Below are 19,441 nucleotides of genomic sequence, written 5' to 3' on the forward strand. Positions count from 1 at the left end.
CGGTTACGTGGGACATATCATCCCTTATATAAAATGCAATCAAACATAGGATGATATAGAATTAGTAATCCAATCCCATGTCATCTTATGAACCAAATGAATCCTAAAGGGAAAAAGTCGAAATATTAAGGCTTGAAAGTGAAACCAAGGATTTGGGCTCTTGGCTAATGTTTTATCTGTTAATTTGTCTTTGGTCCATATGAATTTCCAAACATGAATTTTCTAAATTGATGGGTAAGTTACTTATTATCTCCTTGTAGTTTTACATAATGTCAGATGATCACGATGATCACTGATCCTCTAAAATTTTAAAATAGCCACATAATCCCCCTGTGGTTTTATGTAAAGTGGAAAGTAGATCGAATGTACAATCAATTACTACATTTATATCAGACACATTTTAAAAGTGCATGTCATAATATCTTAATATCCATGTAACCCCCTTATGGTTTGTATAAATATCTACTTTATCTCCCTATGATTTTTGTATTTATCGATATAATCTTCCTATGATTTTATACGAAATAGTTAACCCATCGATTGATTTAACATTTAAATAAGAGCACTATTAGTATTTCAATTAACGATATTACATAGACTATTTTTCGTTAAGTTTCCACTTTACATAAAACTATAAAGGGGTGAAGTGGACATTTTAAAACTTTAAGAAGGTTATGTGGCAATAGATGAAACCACAGGGGGATTATATATAATTTGTCCTAAATTGATTAATGCAATGAAAGGTGACAAACAATTTTAAATATACAAGAGCTTACGGTTATTGAAAATTGATATCTTCAACTCAATTAGTTCAATTATATTTGAACTATATGCAATTTTTTGGTTATTAAATATTAGAAATCAAAAAATGTGGAAGCAAAATTAATTTAAGGATAAATTACTTTTTGTCCTCCTGTAATTTGGTCTTTTACCATATGATCTCCCTATGGTTTAAAAATCTATACCCCTCATAATTTGAATTAAATGATCACTATTAGTTATTCCATTAAAACTAACGATCAATATTAAAAAGTCAAAGTCAAATTAATAAATTGATAAAATCACCTTTTTTTCTCCTTTTTTTTTTTTCCTTTTGGGAAGAGTGGACTTGATTTTGAAAAACTGTATGTTGGCCTACTAAATCTTAATTTTTTCCAAATACATAAAAGAGGAAAAGGTAATAAAAAATAAAATGAGAAATAGAAATTTCAAATCTTTAATGACTGTAGACACCATTATAAGTTTTTAAACCAAATTTTTAACGACCACAAATCATTAATGGTATTTTATATTCCTTGTTTATCTTTTTTTTTATTTCCCTTTCTTCTTTTTTGTATTTTAAAAAATAGTGAAATGATGAATTTGTCAATTTATTAGTTTAACTTAAACTTTCTAGTATTCTCCGTTAAACCTAACGAAGAAAAACTAACATTGACATTTTAACTCAAATCTTGAGAGGGTTTTTATATAGGTTTTTAAATTACATGAATTATGTGATAAAACGTTAAATCACGAGAGGTTTAAAAGATAATCTACCCTTAATTTAACAACGCTCGCACACTACTTGATTTATCTGACCAATTTTCTTCGACTCCAAACAAAGTTCAATTAAAACTTAACAAATCAATGAAAAAACGAAAAGCTTGTTTCAGGCTAAGGCCAAGTTGATTCAACATGGAATTGGGCAAACCTATGTTGATTTGTCTAACTATTCCTCTTCTGGCTGATTGGACTTGTAGAACCAAGTACAAACAAGATAATAAACGAAATTCACTCCACCAATCGCAACCAGCATCCAGTATACATTGTCTAGCCTTCCCTGATTAATATTATCAGGTAACCAATTTGTTACTCTCCGGAAGAGATCAATAAGGGCAGCGCTCAAGTAAAATGCCATGCCAACAAGCATTGCAGCCATGGCGGTTGAGGTGCTCTTCAAAGATGCAGGAAATTCTTGGTAAAATAATGAAGCTTGAGCTGGAAAAGATAACGCTTCAACAATGCCCACAAGAATAAGCTGTGGAATTAACCAGAAAACCGACATGGGCACCATAGGAACAGTGGAGTGCAAGTTATGAGCTTTACTTAGTCGAAGACGCGTTGATTCTACCAAAGCTGAGATGGCCATGCTTAGAATGGTCAGTACATGGCCAATTCCTATCTTTTGAAGTAGTGTGAGTGGTGGGATGCTGATTTTTTGCCATATGGGGTCGGACAACCGGTCTATCAATGGGAGTGAAATTGCTGAAAGCAGTGTGAAAACCATTATTGATGCCGGTGGGATTTTGAAGTTTGGTCCAAAGTGACGGTCCATGGTGAGAGCCGGAATTACTGTTAAGCTTGACTGAATAGCAACTGGGGTGCTTAAAAAGATACCAGTCGTCCAAAGTGGGATGATTCTTATCAAGGTTTTTAGATCCTCTACTTGTTGAACCGTACATAACTTCCATGATTTCTTGATTGATCCATCTTCTTCAGTAGCTGACTGGGTTAGGAGTGCTGCAGGATTCAGGAACCTGGAAGTTAAAATATGCAAATTAAACGATCAGATTAAAAAAACTGATTATGTTTTTGGTTTGTTTGGAATTCGTGTGATACTATTTAAAGCTGTTCTAGACCAATTATGTTTCTGGCTTTCTGGGAGTCATATAAGAATTGAGCCGGTGGTCACAAGGTTATGACTAGAGCATAGTCGTATACTTAGGATGCAATATCATCTACATTTGGGTGCTTTGATTGAGCAGCAGCTTTTGTTGAAATCGAACTCCACAGTGCTGTTTAATGGTTCACATCAGACTACAACAGTTTAATATAATCTCAACAATTTATTTTAAAATAGAAAAATTAAAATAAATTATCGAAAATGTCTCAATAACAAAATGATTTGAAGAGTTAATTTGATGATCGGCCTAACCAGTAAATATCCGACCTAGTCCGTGACTTTATTAGTTTATACTTAGCATGAAATAACTACAACAAAGCATTGCTCTAAATTCACTTACATGCGAGTGGCGATCGAACAAAATGGGACTACTGGGGAATTTGGGACATCTGCATTGAAGTCTTTAACAAGTTGGGTATATAGCATCAGGCTAAAAATTAAAATATGAAAGCCTCGCCACATTAAATTATTCATTATGAAAAGATAATTAAAGTAAGGGAAAAAAAATACGTTTTCTACGGTAAAATTCCTAATCAAGTGCCTGCTGATTCCAAACCTTAGTTCGTACCTGAAGATCAACTAAATTAATCAATTCAATGTAGGTAGGAAAGTGGGAACTATCTCTGAAATCTTCGTTTGCTTCTATATCTTTGGTTTCACGTCATCACGTGCCATGTGCATTAAGAGTTCCTTGTAATTTGGAATATCACTATAGTATTGAGCCTACTTTTGGCCCTCTTAACAGATTTTCTGAGGCTTAAGGGAGCAGTTCGGCAAATGCTAATCTTGAAGCCGATTGACCAGTCAAAGCAAAATGCTGCAATTGGAATCTCTCGCTTGGGTGACTGTTTTTGAAGTTTAATCATCCGGACAAATGATCAAATTTAAGAACTTAACTAAGTCAAAGCATTGAGAGAGAGAGAAGGAAAATCATACTTGAAGGATTCAGTAGGTGCTGCAGCCACTGGTTCTTTGCCTGCATCATCACTAGTCTCACTATAAAAATCTTGAGTTTTATCCGATAACAGGAGCTTCCTCTTGGCAATTGCTGCTAAAATTACACAAGTCAGATCTTTAAATGGACTCCCTTGTGGCTTGATATCACAGTAAAATCGCCTTCCGGCCAAGAAAATAATTAAACCAAGCACGTTGGCAGCGACACATATGCCAAACCCCCATGCCCAACTCACATCATCTCGAACATAGATAACTACCGTTGCAGCGACAATTGCAGCACTATTCCAGGCAAAAAGAAACCAATTAAAGAATTTCTCCTGATGCTTCGGGTTGTCCAATTGATATGCACCCATTGTTCCTAAGGTGAAACGAGTGCCTGCAACCCCTATTGATCCGAAAGCCATAGCCAAAATTAAAATTGCATGCTGAAATTGAGATGGAGAATCGCAAAAGCCTGAGCCGTTGCATGGTTTGGGTCTCAAAATACCGAGAGAGGCGGTTAAAGTGAATAGGAGAACTCCCTGTGATGCCGATGAAACATTTGGCTTAAAGAACCAATGATTAAGTAATTATTAATTGTCTTGCAACATTTGGCTAGTAAAGATAAATTTTGTCTAGATATGAAGTAACTCGACTTGGGCATGGACAAAGGGTCCAATCAACTCCATTAATATCCCCAAGGGTTTGGATATGCCAAAATTGATTATCATCCAGTTTGGTACCAGCTTTCACTTGTTTCTTTTATAATTTCTTTTCCCCGTTCTTGATAAATTACCTTCTACTTGTTTCATGGTGGAAAGTGAATAAAGGATTAAGCATTATTACCAGCAAATTGACGATTGAAGAAATCCATATGACGGAGAAGCAGCCTGTGAAAGAATCAGCAATTACAGCTCCAAGGATAGGAAATAGTGCCATGCAACCACTGATGACATTAAAGCTTTTTGCAGCATCGATAATCTTGAAGTTAAACTCAGTGATCAGGTAAAGAATAATGTTGTTTACCCATCCAGATGCTTATAGGGTCAAGCAAGCCATGGTTGCTGAGATTTTTACCAAAAAGATTAACATGTTCAACTTAGTTAGTTCTGTCAATCTCTCGAGATTGAGATAATCATCAAACGGAAAGGATCCAAACAAAAAATGATCAAGGAAATTAGTGGAATGCGATGTGTACTAGATAAAGCAGCAAACATTTAAAGAAACTCTCGAGTGCATATGACAAACAAAATAATTTGCTGCGAGACTAATGGGATATACCTGTGATAAAGGGAAAAGTGACCCAACCGCCTTTTTTTTTTGGTGGGATTGGAAAGTTGAGCTGCTTGGTTCTTCTGTGTCCATGGATGCAGGAATTAACTGTTAATATGATGCAGGTGCCTAGCTAAAAGTTTGTCCCATTACTCCTAATGGCAGATTGTCATTAAATAGAAAGGTGGATTAGTTGTTTATTCGCAGAGGAAGTGGGAAGATAATACTTGTTTTTATTCACGGTTCCCCACCCCCCAACTTGCAATTGTTTAATTTAACGACTCAGAAATTATGTCTATAATACCATGGAAATATACGACACTTCAGGATTTAATCCAGTCGGTCAATACCAAATGCAGATTCGTTTGATCGGTCTATAGATGCCCCAACCAAACTAAACAAAATAAATCAACAAGTTACCCAATGCTCAAACTCAAATTCCGAGAATCGTGAATATAATATATGAAGCCGTGATTTTTTTTATTATTTGGTGTGACAAGCCTGATGAGATTTTTTCTTTTTTTGCCTATTATCTCGAAAACCTTTCTGATTGGAAAGGGGAGGCTAATTGGTCCGAAAATTTCTACACAGAATGCTATTGAGTTGCTCAAGCCTGTAGATTTTAGGCTCTATTTGTTTGACAAGAAAATCGTGTAAGAAAATGTGCCGTGAGAAAAGTAAAGTGAAATGAAGTAAAGGAAAAGGACACTAACTTTCCCATATGTATTTGGTTAATAAGAAAACGATTCAAGAAAATACAAATTCTTGTGTTTTTTGAGCCTAAAAGTCACAGAAAAATTGACTAGTGTTTTGTTAATAGAAAATATTCAATATTGAACTTCTCCATTTTTGGTAGTTAATATATGTAAAATCATGTAATAATTATAACATTTTGCATATTGGAAGACTTTAAGGAATTAACTAAGAGAGGCTGCAAGGGAAATTAAATGAAAGGTTTCGAAAGTCCCCGTCCTAACGGTTTTTAGGCTGTTTCTTTTATAAGAAAGATTGGCATTTTAGGGACTAGAATTCATAAGCTTGTTGATGAGATTAAATCTGAAGGAGAGTGGTTTCGCCTTTTGAATCAAGTTTGCTTCTCTTTAGTTCCTGAAGTTGAAGTCCCCTGAAAATGTCACCCAATGCCTAATGTAACGTGCTTCATAGACTAACCACTAAAGTTATTATTAATAGGATTAAGCCTCTGCTCTCTTCCATTATTGGACCTGTCCAAAGTAGCTTTCTTCCTGAAAGAAACACTAACGATAGCATTGCGTTACTCAGGAACTTTAGCATAGGAGTATTAGAAAATGAAACATATGAAGATTTATTCACAAAAGGCTTATGATCAGTTTAACTTTAATTGGTCTTGGCTTAAGCACTGTTCGTTTGATCCAATTTGGTTTTCCTTCTGCTTTTTGCTGATGTTGTCATGAAATGTATCACATCCACTTTATTAGCTGCGCTTTAAAATGGGGAAGTAAATAAATACTTGAACCTAAAAGGGGATATACTCTCTTTCTGCCTTTATTTTTTTTTTTTTTGGGTAAATAATTCTGATTTTTGGACTTGGGGAGGGATTGTTAACAGCTTTAATAAAGTGAAACTTGGTTTTGAGTGGAAAGTCGATAAATGTCATAGAATTTCATTGTGGTTTGATCCTTGGATGGGTAATCGAACACTTGCTTGATTTGGCTGGTTATAATATTGTTCTGCGTAAAATTAACTGGATTGTCAAGGATATCATATCTGACTATAGAAGATGGCTTTTGGATACAATTAGGGCAACCCCTTTTGAATGTGTAAACTGTAAAGAGGCTGGGGATAAATTTGATTGCGCGCATTCTACTGATAATACACGACGAATTCTTAGTTTTTTTTTTCTATATGACAAAATTGGATGATTTGCTGATAATTCTTTTCCTAGGAAAAAAGATTTGGAAACTACCATGTCTGTAACCCCAAAGGCTGGATATATTTTAGGGTCTGTTTGGTTGGAAGTAAAATGTTTTTCTTGGGAAAATATTTTCCGTGGAAGTAATTTTCTATGAAAATCATTTCCCTTTCATTATTTTCAGGTGTTTGGTTAGCTTATTGAAAATATTTTCTTACTTCATTTTTCTGGTGTTTGTTTAACTTTTGAAATATTTTCACTTTTATCTCTATCCTTACTTTCTACACATTATAACTACATACTTCTTCCCATGCAAAATAAGAAAATTTATCTCATTGTTTAACTTTAAAAAATCTTGGAGAAATATATATATGAATAAAAAATATCTCCTTAAGCAATAAACAAATTGCTGGCCATTTAGTGTCAAATATCAATCACATGCAATGCTTATTGTGACATATATCTTGCACTCTCACTGCTGAAAGTTTCTCTAGAAAAGAATGTCCCTATTTTACATAATTAATTACTAGTATAGGATGAGCAGGATGAGGTTTTTTTTTTTATTTTGAATATACTAAGGGGAGGGTTGGGTGGTACGGGAGAGGGAGTGTAAGAAAGAGATCTTGGGTTCGAATCCTCCTGTTTACACTAAAAAAAAAAAAGAACATATTACAAGATGTTTTCAGTAAGTTTGGAACATACTACAGGCGGAATGCATGCATTTCGGAAAACAACTTCAGTAAGTTTGGAAGGGAAGTTGTTTTTCATAAGATGAGTGAAAATATTTTACATAGGAAAATGTTTTCAGTAACTTTTGTGCAACCAAACACCGGAAATTAGAAAAATATTTTCCTGAAAAACATTTTCACCCGAAACAAACGGAACCTTAGTGGGTTTGTTTTTCCATGAGAATGTTTTGGCAAATTCTCATAAGAAGGTTATGTACGCACAAACAATTGCTAGAGAGAATGGAGCTTTAACTGTTTTACTTCCGGTTAACTTTCTTGTTATGTTTCCTTCAATTGGTTGTTCTCGTTGAAACGCGCGGGCATATTCCTTTCCTTCTTCCTTCCGGGGACTTTAATCCAAGCTCGAGTACGGTCTGTGCGTTATTTTTGTTATGAATCAATTGATTTAAAAAAAAAAAAATCGTTCAAAACATATCTCTCATTTTATCAAATGAAATTTTTGTTCTTCACTTTTAAAATGTTAACTTTATATCCCTTATAAATTCAAGTTAACAAAACTTTATTCCAACATAAGTTTTCAATCACATTTTAGTTTCAAATCACCATGTGATCACATGCAGTCGTTTTTAATGCGCAAAAAGGTTAGATTCCGTTTTTTCAGTGGCAAAAATGAATTCCATTTTTTTAAGAGAAAAAATGCATATAGTTCGAGTCAAATCCTATTTTTTTAGAGGAAAAAATGAATATAAATTAGGTCCTTTGTTTAAATACAAATGAGATCTAACTTTTTTGCTTCTTAAAAAATGATCATATGATTGATTTAGGAAAACATGGTTGAAAATTTAGATTGGGATCAAATTTTATCGATTTCATTTTGTAAAGGGAGTAAAATTATTATTTTAAAAGTAAATGACGAAAAAATTTATTTCGTGAAATATGAGGGATGTTTTGAATAATTTTTCCTTGATTTAATGGAAGCATTACTATTTCCTTTGTCCTTTCTCGATTCTTACCTTATCACTAGAGGTTACCCCCTATTCATGGCACCCCTCTCTCTCTCTCTCTCTCTCTCTCTCTCTCTCTCTCTCTCTCTCTCTCTCTCCAACATTATAACAATCGATCCTATATTGGGGAAAAGGGAAAGAGAATGAACCTATCTAATCTATTGAGAAATTCGAAAGGAACTAAATAACTTTCTGTCATATTTCAGAAAATTCTGGAGAAAAAACGCAATCAGGAGTTCGACCCCTAACCTGTGCTTAGGGAGGAACTTGGTCAACTAAGCTAGCTCAATTGTTTATGGCACCTCTTGTTTCATTCATAGAGAAATCCAATCAGCAAAGTCAATGAAAAGTTCATTATAGACCAAGATCCCCTTTTTTTTTCTCCTTTAAACTCGAGTTTCCATAGGAAATGCGTTTAAAAAACTTAGTATCTATTAGAATGTGAGAACCAAAATAAATATCTATTGAATATTGCCAGAATTAATGCAATCAACCTCCAATACTTAACAGAAAGAATAATGTGTACATAATATATGCAATTGTGCATGCACTAGTGAATGGGAAGTTCTAATCTCTGAACCCGGAGGGCTGGAGCCTGTCGTCTAATCTCTTCCCCTCCAGAAATTAGGGGGCCTCAATTTGAAGGGCATTAAGTGCCCAGCCACTTGTTATGCACCCATTAACACTGTGCCCTAGTTAATCATCCCGCAAGAGAAGTTTATATACTTTTATAATGAAAAATGATTAAAGGAGATCCCATGGACTTTAATTCCTTGTGTCTGTGACTGCGAGGCAGAATCAATTTTGTATTACATTAATAATTGCCAAAAATTAGAGAAATGTGGAAGAATCACAGTACAATAGTGTATTAAAGGTAAATCCCGTTCAAATACTCCCTCCCTTGTGAAACTTATTTGAATAAAATATGAATTAATGTTTTACATATTAACAGTGTATATAAGATTTACTCATAAGATATGCTAGCATATTAAGACCTAAAAGTAGAGTGGCCGTTGCACGAAATGGTCAACAAATCTTACAAGAATTTCCAAACAGAGCCCAGATTTACCCATTGTTTCTAGGCAGGCTATTCTGGTACCTATACAACGAAGCACAGACAAGATAGTAAACAAAATTCACCCCACCAATCACAACCAGCACCCAATACACATTGTCTAGCCTTCCCTGATTAATGTTATCAGGTAACCAATTAGTCATTCTCCTGAAGAGATCGATGAAGGCGGAGCTCAGGTAGAATGCAATTCCAATAAGCATTGCAACCAGGGCAGTTGACGTGCTCTTCAGCGATGCAGGAAATTCTTGGTAATACAATGAAGCTTGACCCGGAAAATGAAATGCTTCTCCCATCCCCACAGCAATAAGCTGCGGAACCAGCCACAAAATCGACATGGGCACCACAGAAACGGGGGAATCTTGCAAATTATGAGCTTTAGTTATCTGAAGCCTTTTTGCTTCTACCAAAGCTGAGATGGCCATGCTTAGCACATTCAGTAAATGGCCAATGCCGAGTCTTTGGAGGGGTGTGAGGGGTCGGCGGAGGACCTTCTCCCAAATGGGACAGAGTAATCGGTCAATTATGGGGAGAGAAACGGCTCCAGAAATGAGTACAAAGACCATTATGGATGCTGATGGGATTTTGAAGTTTGGTCCTATGTGACGGTCCATGGTTAGAGCCTGAACAATCGTTAAGCTTGCCTGAATCCCAATTGGGGTACTTAAAAAGATGCCACTTATCCAGAGTGGGATGATTCTTATTAAGGTTTTGAGATCTTCAACTTGCTGAACTGAGCATAACTTCCATGATTTCTTGATTGATCCATATTGTTCTGTGTCTGATTGGGTTACTAGTGCAGCACGATTCAGGAACCTGGAAATTAAAAAATGCAAATTAGTGAACAACCAAAAGATTACACAACAGTTTTTTCCTTTTTTACTTTATTTTGGTCCTCTTCTTTGGAAGGAGTATATATGATAGCCTTTAATAGCATTAAGCTCATATTTGTGACAAGGACGTGTATACCATTCATTAACAGAGGCACTTATTTATAAATAAGAAATGTAACTCGGGCAATGAAAAGTTTTCCTCATTCCGAGAATTAGAAGGACCTTCATCATCATAATAATTGCATATGTATTTGGGAACAAAAGTAAAAGGTTACAGTCACTCATATCTAAGTTTCATCACGTTAGATGGTAAAGCGAGAGGGTTTAAGTAGAAGGTCTGGGTTCAAAACCTCAAAAAAAAAAAAAAAAAAAAAATTCATCACGTGATTTATGAGTTTTTGCCTTTCTCTTTTTAAGAAAAAAAACTATCCTTTATGAGTCCTAATGTGTTATGAACTTGTGATGTCGCAAATGCTATGAGTTCCATGTACTTTGGCCCTTCGACTACTGTCTGATGTTTCAGGGGCCAAATTTAAGGGGGAAAAAACTAATTACAAGGATAATTAATTGTAAACGAGTCATGGAGTCCTTGGGAATGTCTTGCGTGGTCTATTTACTACAAAGTTTAATGTACTATATACAATGAAAAGTTAAGAATTAAATTAAGCTGAAAAAATCATACTTGAAGGATTCAGTAGGTGCTGCTGCAACCGGTTGTTTGCCTTCATCACCAATAATCTCATTATGATAATCTTGAGCTTTAGCCGATAATTGGAGCTTCCTCTTGGAAATTGCTGCAATAATTACACAAGCCAGACTTTTAAATGGACTCCCCTGTGGCTTGACATTACGATAAAAGCGCCTTCCAGCCAAGAAAATGATTAACCCAAGCACATTAGCTGCGACACATATGCCAAACCCCCATGCCCAACTCACATCATCTTGGACATAGACAATTGCAGTTGCAGCTATAATTGAAGCAGTGTTCCAAGTGAAAAGAAACCAATTAAAGAAATTTTCTTGATGCTTTGGATTGTCCAATTGATTGGCACCCATTGTTCCCATGGAGAAACGAGTGCCTGCAGCCCCTATTGATCCCAGTCCCATAGCCAAAATCAAGATTGCATACTGGAATTCCGATGGACCTTCGCATAAGCTGGAGTCGCTGCACGGTTTGGGTCTCAGTATGCTGAGTGCCGCAGTAAAAGTAAATAGGACAATGCCCTGCAACAACGCACATGATATTTAATTTACGTTCGAACATGATTCAGTTATAATTGCCTAAAAGTGATTCACTTATAATCAGGACAAGGCTAACAAGAATTTCGAATGTGGAAACAATAAAATTGCAGAGCAAAAACTCTTTCTCATGGGGTCGAGAGAAGATGCATCAGACCATGAACTTACCAGTAAGTTGATGATAGAAGAAACCCATATGACTGAGAAACAGCCTACGAAAGAATCAGCAATTACAGCTCCAAGGACAGGAAACAGTGCCATGCAACCATTCACCACATTAAAGATTTGGGCAGCATCAATACTTTTGACGTTGAATTCAGTAATCAGGTAAACTATAAGGTTGTTAACCCATCCTGCTGCCGATAGTGTCAAGCCTGCCATGGTTGCTGCACAGAATTAACACGGAAAAAACCAAGTTAATTAATTTGTCTAAGTCTCAAATAATAATCACCAAAAAAATAAAAATCGAAGACAACAGAGTCAAGGGTTATCATCAATGTCATCTGCACTTTGGAGAATCACCATTGCGGGAAACTTAAACGTTAAATTGATCATAAAATCATGCACCCATTATTTACAGTTATTTTCTCTCTTCATGCAACATACAATGTGTAGAAAAGAAGTGATGGATATACCTGTAATAAAGGGAAAAGTGATCCAACCACCTTTTCTGTGGTGGGTCTGTGGAATTGAGCTATGTGCTTCTGTGTCCATTGAAGAAATTGTTTGTGACATGGTGCAAGTGCCCAAAATGTATGTGATTTTGACTTAAATGGGGAGATTGTCTTTATATAGATGTCCAGATTAGTTTTTTTTTTTTTTTTCCCTACAGAAACTGGTGTGTGCCAAGTTGAGACACCCTTCTGCTCTTCCACCTTCTTCACCAAACCGAGAAAAAATAATAATAAAAGAATACAATTGTTGCAAATTGTAGATTCAAAAAACAATCCTACAGCGCTCCTCCCGTGTTCTTGCTCTCTTGTCACCTAATCTAGATTCTCAATCAGTAGCAGCTAGGCTCTATGATGTTGTTATGTAAGTAAGAAAATTTTCAAAACCTTCCTAAAGAAAACAGTACTTTTAATTAATTCAATTGTTTAGAAATATGACGAAAACTTTTGAAAATGTCGAATGTTTCTTCGATTTCCATTGTTTCCATGCACTTCTAGTGTTTCGCCTTTTCTCAAGGATATCACAATGAAGAAAAACGAAAAAAAAAAATTAACATTCCATCGAGAAAAACATAATACTAGCTAGTAGTGTAAAAATTAAACCAAATTCGCCCTTCTTGCTACGTCCATCCCTTTCTCGTTTCCAAAAAACTAACAACTATATTGTTAATATACAAACATCTGTCAAAGTTGACTTAATCTGCGTAGAATTCTCACAAATTAATGTATGTCTACGCCCGCACATGTAGACACACATATGTATGCGAGAAATTATTGTACCGTATTATTTTGAAATGGATGTCTTGGATATTTTCATGAATGATGATGCATGAGAGACATGTCAATTGTCAACGTATCCAGCGATACTTGAAAGGGTCAAGAGACAAGGAGGCTACGAGAATGATGGTTGCAAGAGAAGAAATTGGATTCGTAGGTACGCTAATTATTTGTTATTCAATTGCCCATGGAAGACACGACTCACCAGAAATGAGTAGTACGTCAATGTCTAGTTGCACATAAAGCTGTTTGGTGGTTGGATTTGGACACCACCCAGTTGGATGGTTTTAATACAGTTTTACTATCTTGAAATTTTGGTACAAAAAGTTATTAAGAATTCTTAATAACACATCTTTTATCTGCTAAACGTGAAGTCATGTTTTGCCCCACTAATAATCCTTAAGTTTATTCTGATCTGTATAATATTGATGTTAACATATATAGGACAACTAGCTAGATCCCGTCTGTCTAAACCGAATTCAGATTTCTTTGACTTGTGCAAATATTGCGACGTAGATAATATTTGAAGCAAAGATTAATCTTTAACTTTGTTTAGGGCCAAAAAGTAAGGATCGCAGCGACATTTGCAAGAATTTATCGTAAGCTATGTTATAATTAAAGAGATTGGAATAGCCAACCTTTTAGGAGGTTAAAAATTCCTTTGCTATTACCTCATTTTTTTTAAAGAACCGATGATGGTTTCTCGCTTACCTTTTTGATGACTTGAACGGATTTTTGGTAAACGAATTTTCCTGTCGTACTAGCTACGACAAACAAAATACATATAATACTATCTCCATAGAATATTCAAATACACGGCTTTTAGGAAGAGGAAAACCAAAGATTTCATAGTTGATGCAACCATCCAAAAAAGTATAGCATATCTTACTACAAACATGATTATAGAAACATCACTTGGGGGAACCAACACTGTTATCATCCTCCTGTGTCTCAGCCCTGGGATGTTTGTACAATCTTGCACACAAAATATAGTAACCGAAGTTAAGAACTCCAATCACAACCAGCATCCAATACACGTAGTCAAGTCTTCCATTGTTTATATTGTCTGGTAACCATCCTGTGGTCTTTCGAACCGAGTGGATCAGCGCAGTGCTCAAATAGAAAGCAACTGCAATGAGCAATGATACCATGGCAGTAGAAATGGTTTTCAGAGACGTAGGAAATTCTTGATAGTAGAACCCAACTTGTCCTGGAAAATGAAATGCTTCTCCAACTCCCACCATCACCAGTTGTGGCATTAGCCATAGGACTGACATATTTTGGTGAGATTTCGCCATCTTAAGTCGCTTGGCCTCAACCATTGCTGAAATGGCCATGGCTGAAATATTAAGCACGTGACCAACTCCTATCCTTTGAAGCGGTTTTGGGGGTCTGCCGATTAATTTCTTCCATGTTGGCCAAAGAAATTTGTCAAAAAAACTCAGACAAATTGAAGTAGAGATTAGGGCAACGACCAAAACCGACCCAACGGGGACTTGGAAATGAGGTCCCAAGTGACGGTCCACGATCAGGGCCTGGAGGGTTGTTAAGCTGAGTTGTATACCAATAGGTGTGGACAAAAATATGCTGCTTGACCATAGTGGGAAAATCCTAATCAAGGATTTTAGATCTTCTACTTCTTGGATTGTGCAGAGATTCCAAATTTTTGCAATTGAACCATCTGGATTGATGTCACCTTCACTTCTCAATGCAGCACGATTTAAGAACCTGCAAGGCTCAAACAGGGAATGATGGAGATCAAATTATCAATCTTTATTAGCTAAAAATCCTGTCAAGCACCACATTTGGTTCATTACCTCAGAAACAGTAGTATGATTCATGATAGTGTTACACCAAAAAGCGTGAAATGACAGTTACAAAAATTTTTAACCAGCTTCATCTCCGTTAATGCCTCTATCCGTTGTTTTCCAGGAGGAGAAACAAAAGGAAATTTTGTTTTTGTCCCTTTTTTTTGGGTGGGTGACTTTTCGCATCATCTCATCAGCTACAAATTAACCATTTGTTGCAGAGTCTACAGATTTTTTTTAAGTGGAAAATTTCTACCTCAAGCTTTCAGCTGGAGTTGCTAGCTCCGTCTTGAACTCCCCACCAGGCCCATAATAATAATCGTCGGAGTTGGGAGAAAGTGGGCCCTTCCATTTCCGGATAGTTGCAACAATAACACGGGCCAAGGCTGTGAATGGGCTCCCTTCAGGCTTAACGTATCTGTAGAAAGGGCTGCCAACCAAGAAAAGGGCTAAGCCCAGAATATTTGCCACCACACATATACCAAAGCCCCAGGCCCAACTCACACTATCTTCAACCAGCACAATGGCAGTGCTGGCTGTGACAGCACTGGTATACATGGTGAAGAAATACCAATTAAAATAAACTCCTTGTTCTCTGGGCTCGGTAAATTGATCGGCTCCCATGGTGCCCAGTGTAAAACGAGTTCCCCCTGCTCCTATACAGCCTAGAGTTAAAGCAGTATATAGGACTGCATATTGGAGTGTAGATGGGGGTGTGCAGAAGCTTGAAGCATTAAGATGACACGGTTGAGGCTTCATTGAATCAACTGTAGCGGTTAGGACCAAAAGGATTATGCCCTGCAGAAATTCACAAGGGTGAAATTTATTACTCTTAGCTTTGCTAGAAATTAGTGGAAATCGAATAAATTTTTGTTAAAGGAGAGCTGTAATATTAATGAGGGCCAGGTATAATATCTATTTTTTCATATGTTCTTCTTGTATTGGTTGAATTACTGTAATTATCTACTTTTCTTCAGAAAAGAGAGTGCGGCACATATAATTAGAAAAAAGAGTAGTTTTCCCTTCTTTTTAAGGAAGACAAGGAAGTATTTAAGGTTTACATACATATACATATCTATTAGGGTGCGTTTGATAAAACTGAAATTTGAAAACTGAAATATGAAATCTGAATCCATTAAGTTATTGAATTGTTAAGTATTAAATCAAATACATTTGAGCATATATCACATTCAGTGATAAGTTAAGAGTATATCACATTCACATCCTCTTATCACTTATTTTTTAGAACAAGTTTTGCCTAAAAAATTCAGTGTCATTTGATTAATTTAGATGTTCAATTTTTTATTATCAAACACGTTTGAACATATTAAGATCTGAATCCATTAAATTTAAGTGCTGAATTAAGTTATCAAACAGGGTCTTAGAGTCTTGGAAAATGAAGCGCAGTCTAGTTTGCGGGATGTTTCGCTTGCAATTGAAAGGTAACTAATGAATTTGAGTCATTAAAATAGTGCTCTATATCACCATTGATTTTTTTTAAAATATGTTTTACTTAATACAATCACTTTTCATAGTAATCCTTCTGTCCCAATAAAATATTGAATGCATCTGCCAAATAAATCAACTCTATAGTATAGATAACTTAAATTTTGAGTGTATCCATCGACGTCCTAATCTAAACACGACTTCTTGCATAGAACTAGTGGCCATTTGATAAAGAGTGAGAGATAATTTCTCATCCAGTATTATCGCAGTTGAATCAGATGTCCTAATCTAAACTCTTCAATTATCTTAAATTGTCTACTAGTTGGGACTTCTTGCATAGAACTAAAGAGTGATACATGATTTCTCCTCCAATACTGTCACAGTTGAATTAGGATATATTTTAAAACGGATTAGGCTCCTCTCCATTCTATTGGACAAAACTTCTCTCCATCATACCTTAATAAAATTAATTTAAAAATCATTAAAACATTTTTGAAGATTGACTCCGATGTTTCATTATTTGTGCAATCATTGCAAATTTTTTCACAATCTTAACTCATTTTTCGCCGTTTAAATGTTTTGCATATATTGAATGTCAAAATTTTCTCAAAAAAATCATTTTTTAGTATATTAATCCAAAGATCAAAAGAAAAGTAATAACAAAATTGCACAATTTAATAACATTGGCCTCAAAAAAGAAAGAGGAGGAGAAAAGGCTTTAAAAAAAACAGTCTTAAAAAAAGAAAGAAAATTAAGTGGAACGGAGTAGCTAAGGGAATATGTCATAATCTTTTTGGTATGGCCGCCTTAAAAGAATTTAGAATCACACAATCTGTTAATCGCTTATCACAACGGATCTTCTGTCTCACTCTCTGTCCCATTTTTTATTATATTACTATTTATCTTTCATAAATATCATATTTTAATTCTTTTTTGTTTTCTTGAAATCCAACAACTATTAACTGTGTAAAATATAAATACAACAATCTCAAAAGACAATATATAATAGAAAATTCATTAAAAAACTAATTTTTTGTGTATTTTGATTTTTTGAGTTTGTTAAATTTTGTGTATTATTCAATTAATAGTTGTTGGACTTTAAGAAAACAAAAAAAAATTAAATAAAATATTTATGAAGGAAAAATAGCAATATACTAAAAAATGGGATAGAGAGTGGCATGGAAAGTGAGACAGAAGATCTGTTGCGATCACCTACCCGCCAAAAGCTCAAATGCTTTACTCGAGGCTTTCACTCATCGCTCATCAGGCAGGAAAATTCTGATCTATATCCTTTACTCACCCACCGACTCATTCACTCTGATTAGCAAGATATGATCAAATACATCTTTATAATTATCTGCTCTAACATAGTTAATGTTTAAGTAATCCAATTTGGATTGCTATTTTTTAAAATTTTACTAAAAAAATATATTATAGTAATTTGATATATATGAGATAAAAAAGTGATTGAAAAACGTGTTATGGAGAGCATAATTTTTTATATATATAGAAAACTATAATCCAAACACCAATGGTGGAGTGCAATAGAAAGTAATTACAGCGACCATAAGTTAGTATTGATTTCATCACTAAAAGTTTTTTTTTTCCTCAACGCATCACTAAAAGTATTGAAAGATCAAATTCACTAGCAAGCAAAATTAATCAAGAACATGCAGTGCAGAGGAAAGGGAAAATGACCAATTTCAGCCCTAAATATTTTTTCTAGAGTCGATTTAGTCCCTTTGGCCAAAAAAAAAAAAAAAAAAAAAAGGGATTAAATCGGCTCTAGTAAAAATGTTTAAGGATGAAATTTGACATTTTTCCCGGGAGAAATGAATAAAAGAGCAAAGACTTAGGCAATGAATTACGTGCCAGCAAAGAGACAAAAGCCGAAATCCAGATAACTGTGTAGCAACCGAGAAACGAATCGGCAAGAATTGCACCGACAACCGGAAACAAACTGGTGGAGCCATTGATGACATTGATAATCTGAGTAGCATCAATGCTCTTGATATTGAACTTGTCTATCAGATAAACCACAAGGTTGCTCATCCATCCTCCTCCTGCTAGCATCAAGCTTCCCATTGTTGCTGCGCGTATGGTTTCAAATAAATTTATAATTACACCAAATTAATTTATTTTTATTTTAAAAATGGTTTTAGCTCCCAACTCAAAAAAAAAATTTTAAGTAATATAGCAGTAAAACTTATAAGAGAGAAGTTTATTATTTACCTATGAAGAAAGGAAAGGTGATCCAACCGCCTTGCCTGCGATTACAAGTTGGAAGCTGGGCTTCTCCTTCAGCGGAAGATGAGATCCTGTCCATGATTGGAGGCTGCTGCCTGCTACTAAATGCAAACTATGCAATTCGGTGGCTACTGCTGCTATTAATGGTGTGACATTAAATATTGGTCATGCTAGTCGTTTTACATATGTGCAGTAGTGCCTAACTCATGGGGCACAAAGACAACTTTAAACGTATGGGTACAAAGACGACTTTAGGCAATATGTATCAACCTTGGATATTGAAAGAGTGAGAGGTTACTGTGCAGTAACCTCTCTTTTGTCATGTGTATAACCTCTTCTTTTGATAAGTGGTAGTTTTTATTTTTAGTTGACTATTTTCTTTAATCAACAAAAAAATCATAAATATTTCTCCTCCCAATTCTTGTCTTCTTTCTCTTTCTTCCTCTACTTTCAACCCTCATCTCCCTCTTTTTTCTTCATCTTTTTTTCCCTTAAAATTTTTTCTTTATAATTAATTATATTAAGATTATTTTCTTACTATTTTTTTAGGTGATTATTATTGATCATGGAGAGGTATTGCAATAATTAACTGATTTATAATGTCACTTCCTCCTTCATTAATTTTAACTCTTTAATCCAATATTTTGCTTTTTTCTTCTTTTTTTTCCTTCATCCTAATTTTCTCTGCCTTTTCCACTCAGTCAATGTATCTTTTTCTTTTTCCTCTATAATTAACTGAATGTATGTTTTTCTTGCATGGGAATGGATATTTCTTTTCTTCATTTGTCAAAAAATCATCATTCATGACCATCTCTTTTTTTTTAAGAGAAACATGGACAATAGACCTTTTACCTCCGCTACTCCTACTGTTTGGTATGTTCATTTTTTTTGTTA

General features: G+C 35.0%; 3 protein-coding genes across 3 annotated transcripts; all 3 read right to left on the reverse strand.

Annotated features, from left to right (window-relative positions):
• Window positions 1-1,568: 1,568 nt before the first annotated feature.
• On the reverse strand, window positions 1,569-6,085 carry LOC113695517 (protein NRT1/ PTR FAMILY 2.7-like). The gene is made up of 5 exons (XM_027214646.2): window positions 6,041-6,085; window positions 4,880-5,003; window positions 4,445-4,488; window positions 3,599-4,140; window positions 1,569-2,516 (listed from the first exon to the last, which is right to left on the reverse strand). The coding sequence occupies exons 1-5, from the start codon at window positions 6,083-6,085 to the stop codon at window positions 1,709-1,711; spliced, it is 1,563 nt and encodes a 520-aa protein (XP_027070447.2). The 3' UTR covers window positions 1,569-1,708.
• Window positions 6,086-9,480: 3,395 nt separating this feature from the next.
• On the reverse strand, window positions 9,481-12,312 carry LOC113695526 (protein NRT1/ PTR FAMILY 2.7-like). The gene is made up of 4 exons (XM_027214652.2): window positions 12,234-12,312; window positions 11,767-11,984; window positions 11,042-11,583; window positions 9,481-10,342 (listed from the first exon to the last, which is right to left on the reverse strand). The coding sequence occupies exons 1-4, from the start codon at window positions 12,310-12,312 to the stop codon at window positions 9,520-9,522; spliced, it is 1,662 nt and encodes a 553-aa protein (XP_027070453.1). The 3' UTR covers window positions 9,481-9,519.
• Window positions 12,313-13,778: 1,466 nt separating this feature from the next.
• On the reverse strand, window positions 13,779-18,756 carry LOC113708581 (protein NRT1/ PTR FAMILY 2.6). Its single transcript, XM_027231072.2, has 4 exons — window positions 18,533-18,756; window positions 18,173-18,390; window positions 15,111-15,652; window positions 13,779-14,774 (listed from the first exon to the last, which is right to left on the reverse strand). The coding sequence occupies exons 1-4, from the start codon at window positions 18,624-18,626 to the stop codon at window positions 13,958-13,960; spliced, it is 1,671 nt and encodes a 556-aa protein (XP_027086873.1). The 5' UTR covers window positions 18,627-18,756; the 3' UTR covers window positions 13,779-13,957.
• Between the last annotated feature and the right edge of the window lie 685 nt (window positions 18,757-19,441).

This window comes from Coffea arabica, chromosome 1e (genome assembly GCF_036785885.1).
Source record: "Coffea arabica cultivar ET-39 chromosome 1e, Coffea Arabica ET-39 HiFi, whole genome shotgun sequence".
In the NCBI taxonomy this organism is placed as follows: domain Eukaryota; kingdom Viridiplantae; phylum Streptophyta; class Magnoliopsida; order Gentianales; family Rubiaceae; genus Coffea; species Coffea arabica.

Bases quoted from the DNA above. Each gene is read 5' to 3' on its own strand.
- LOC113695517 (XM_027214646.2), bottom strand. From the start codon at position 6,085: ATGGAAGAGAGCAGAGGCTTAATCCTATTAATAATAACTTTAGTG. The intron at 5,004-6,040 runs GTTAGTCTATGA...ACAAACTTTTAG, and splicing joins TATTAATAATAACTTTAGTG to CTAGGCACCTGCATCATATT. The intron at 4,141-4,444 runs GTAATAATGCTT...TCGGCATCACAG, and splicing joins CTTCAATCGTCAATTTGCTG to GGAGTTCTCCTATTCACTTT.
- LOC113695526 (XM_027214652.2), bottom strand. From the start codon at position 12,312: ATGGACACAGAAGCACATAGCTCAATTCCACAGACCCACCACAGAAAA. The intron at 11,584-11,766 runs GTAAGTTCATGG...GCGTTGTTGCAG, and splicing joins CTTCTATCATCAACTTACTG to GGCATTGTCCTATTTACTTT. The intron at 10,343-11,041 runs GTATGATTTTTT...TTTAATTTCCAG, and splicing joins GCACCTACTGAATCCTTCAA to GTTCCTGAATCGTGCTGCAC.
- LOC113708581 (XM_027231072.2), bottom strand. From the start codon at position 18,626: ATGGACAGGATCTCATCTTCCGCTGAAGGAGAAGCCCAGCTTCCAACT. The intron at 18,391-18,532 runs GTAAATAATAAA...CCATACGCGCAG, and splicing joins CACCTTTCCTTTCTTCATAG to CAACAATGGGAAGCTTGATG. The intron at 15,653-18,172 runs GCACGTAATTCA...GAATTTCTGCAG, and splicing joins CGGCTTTTGTCTCTTTGCTG to GGCATAATCCTTTTGGTCCT.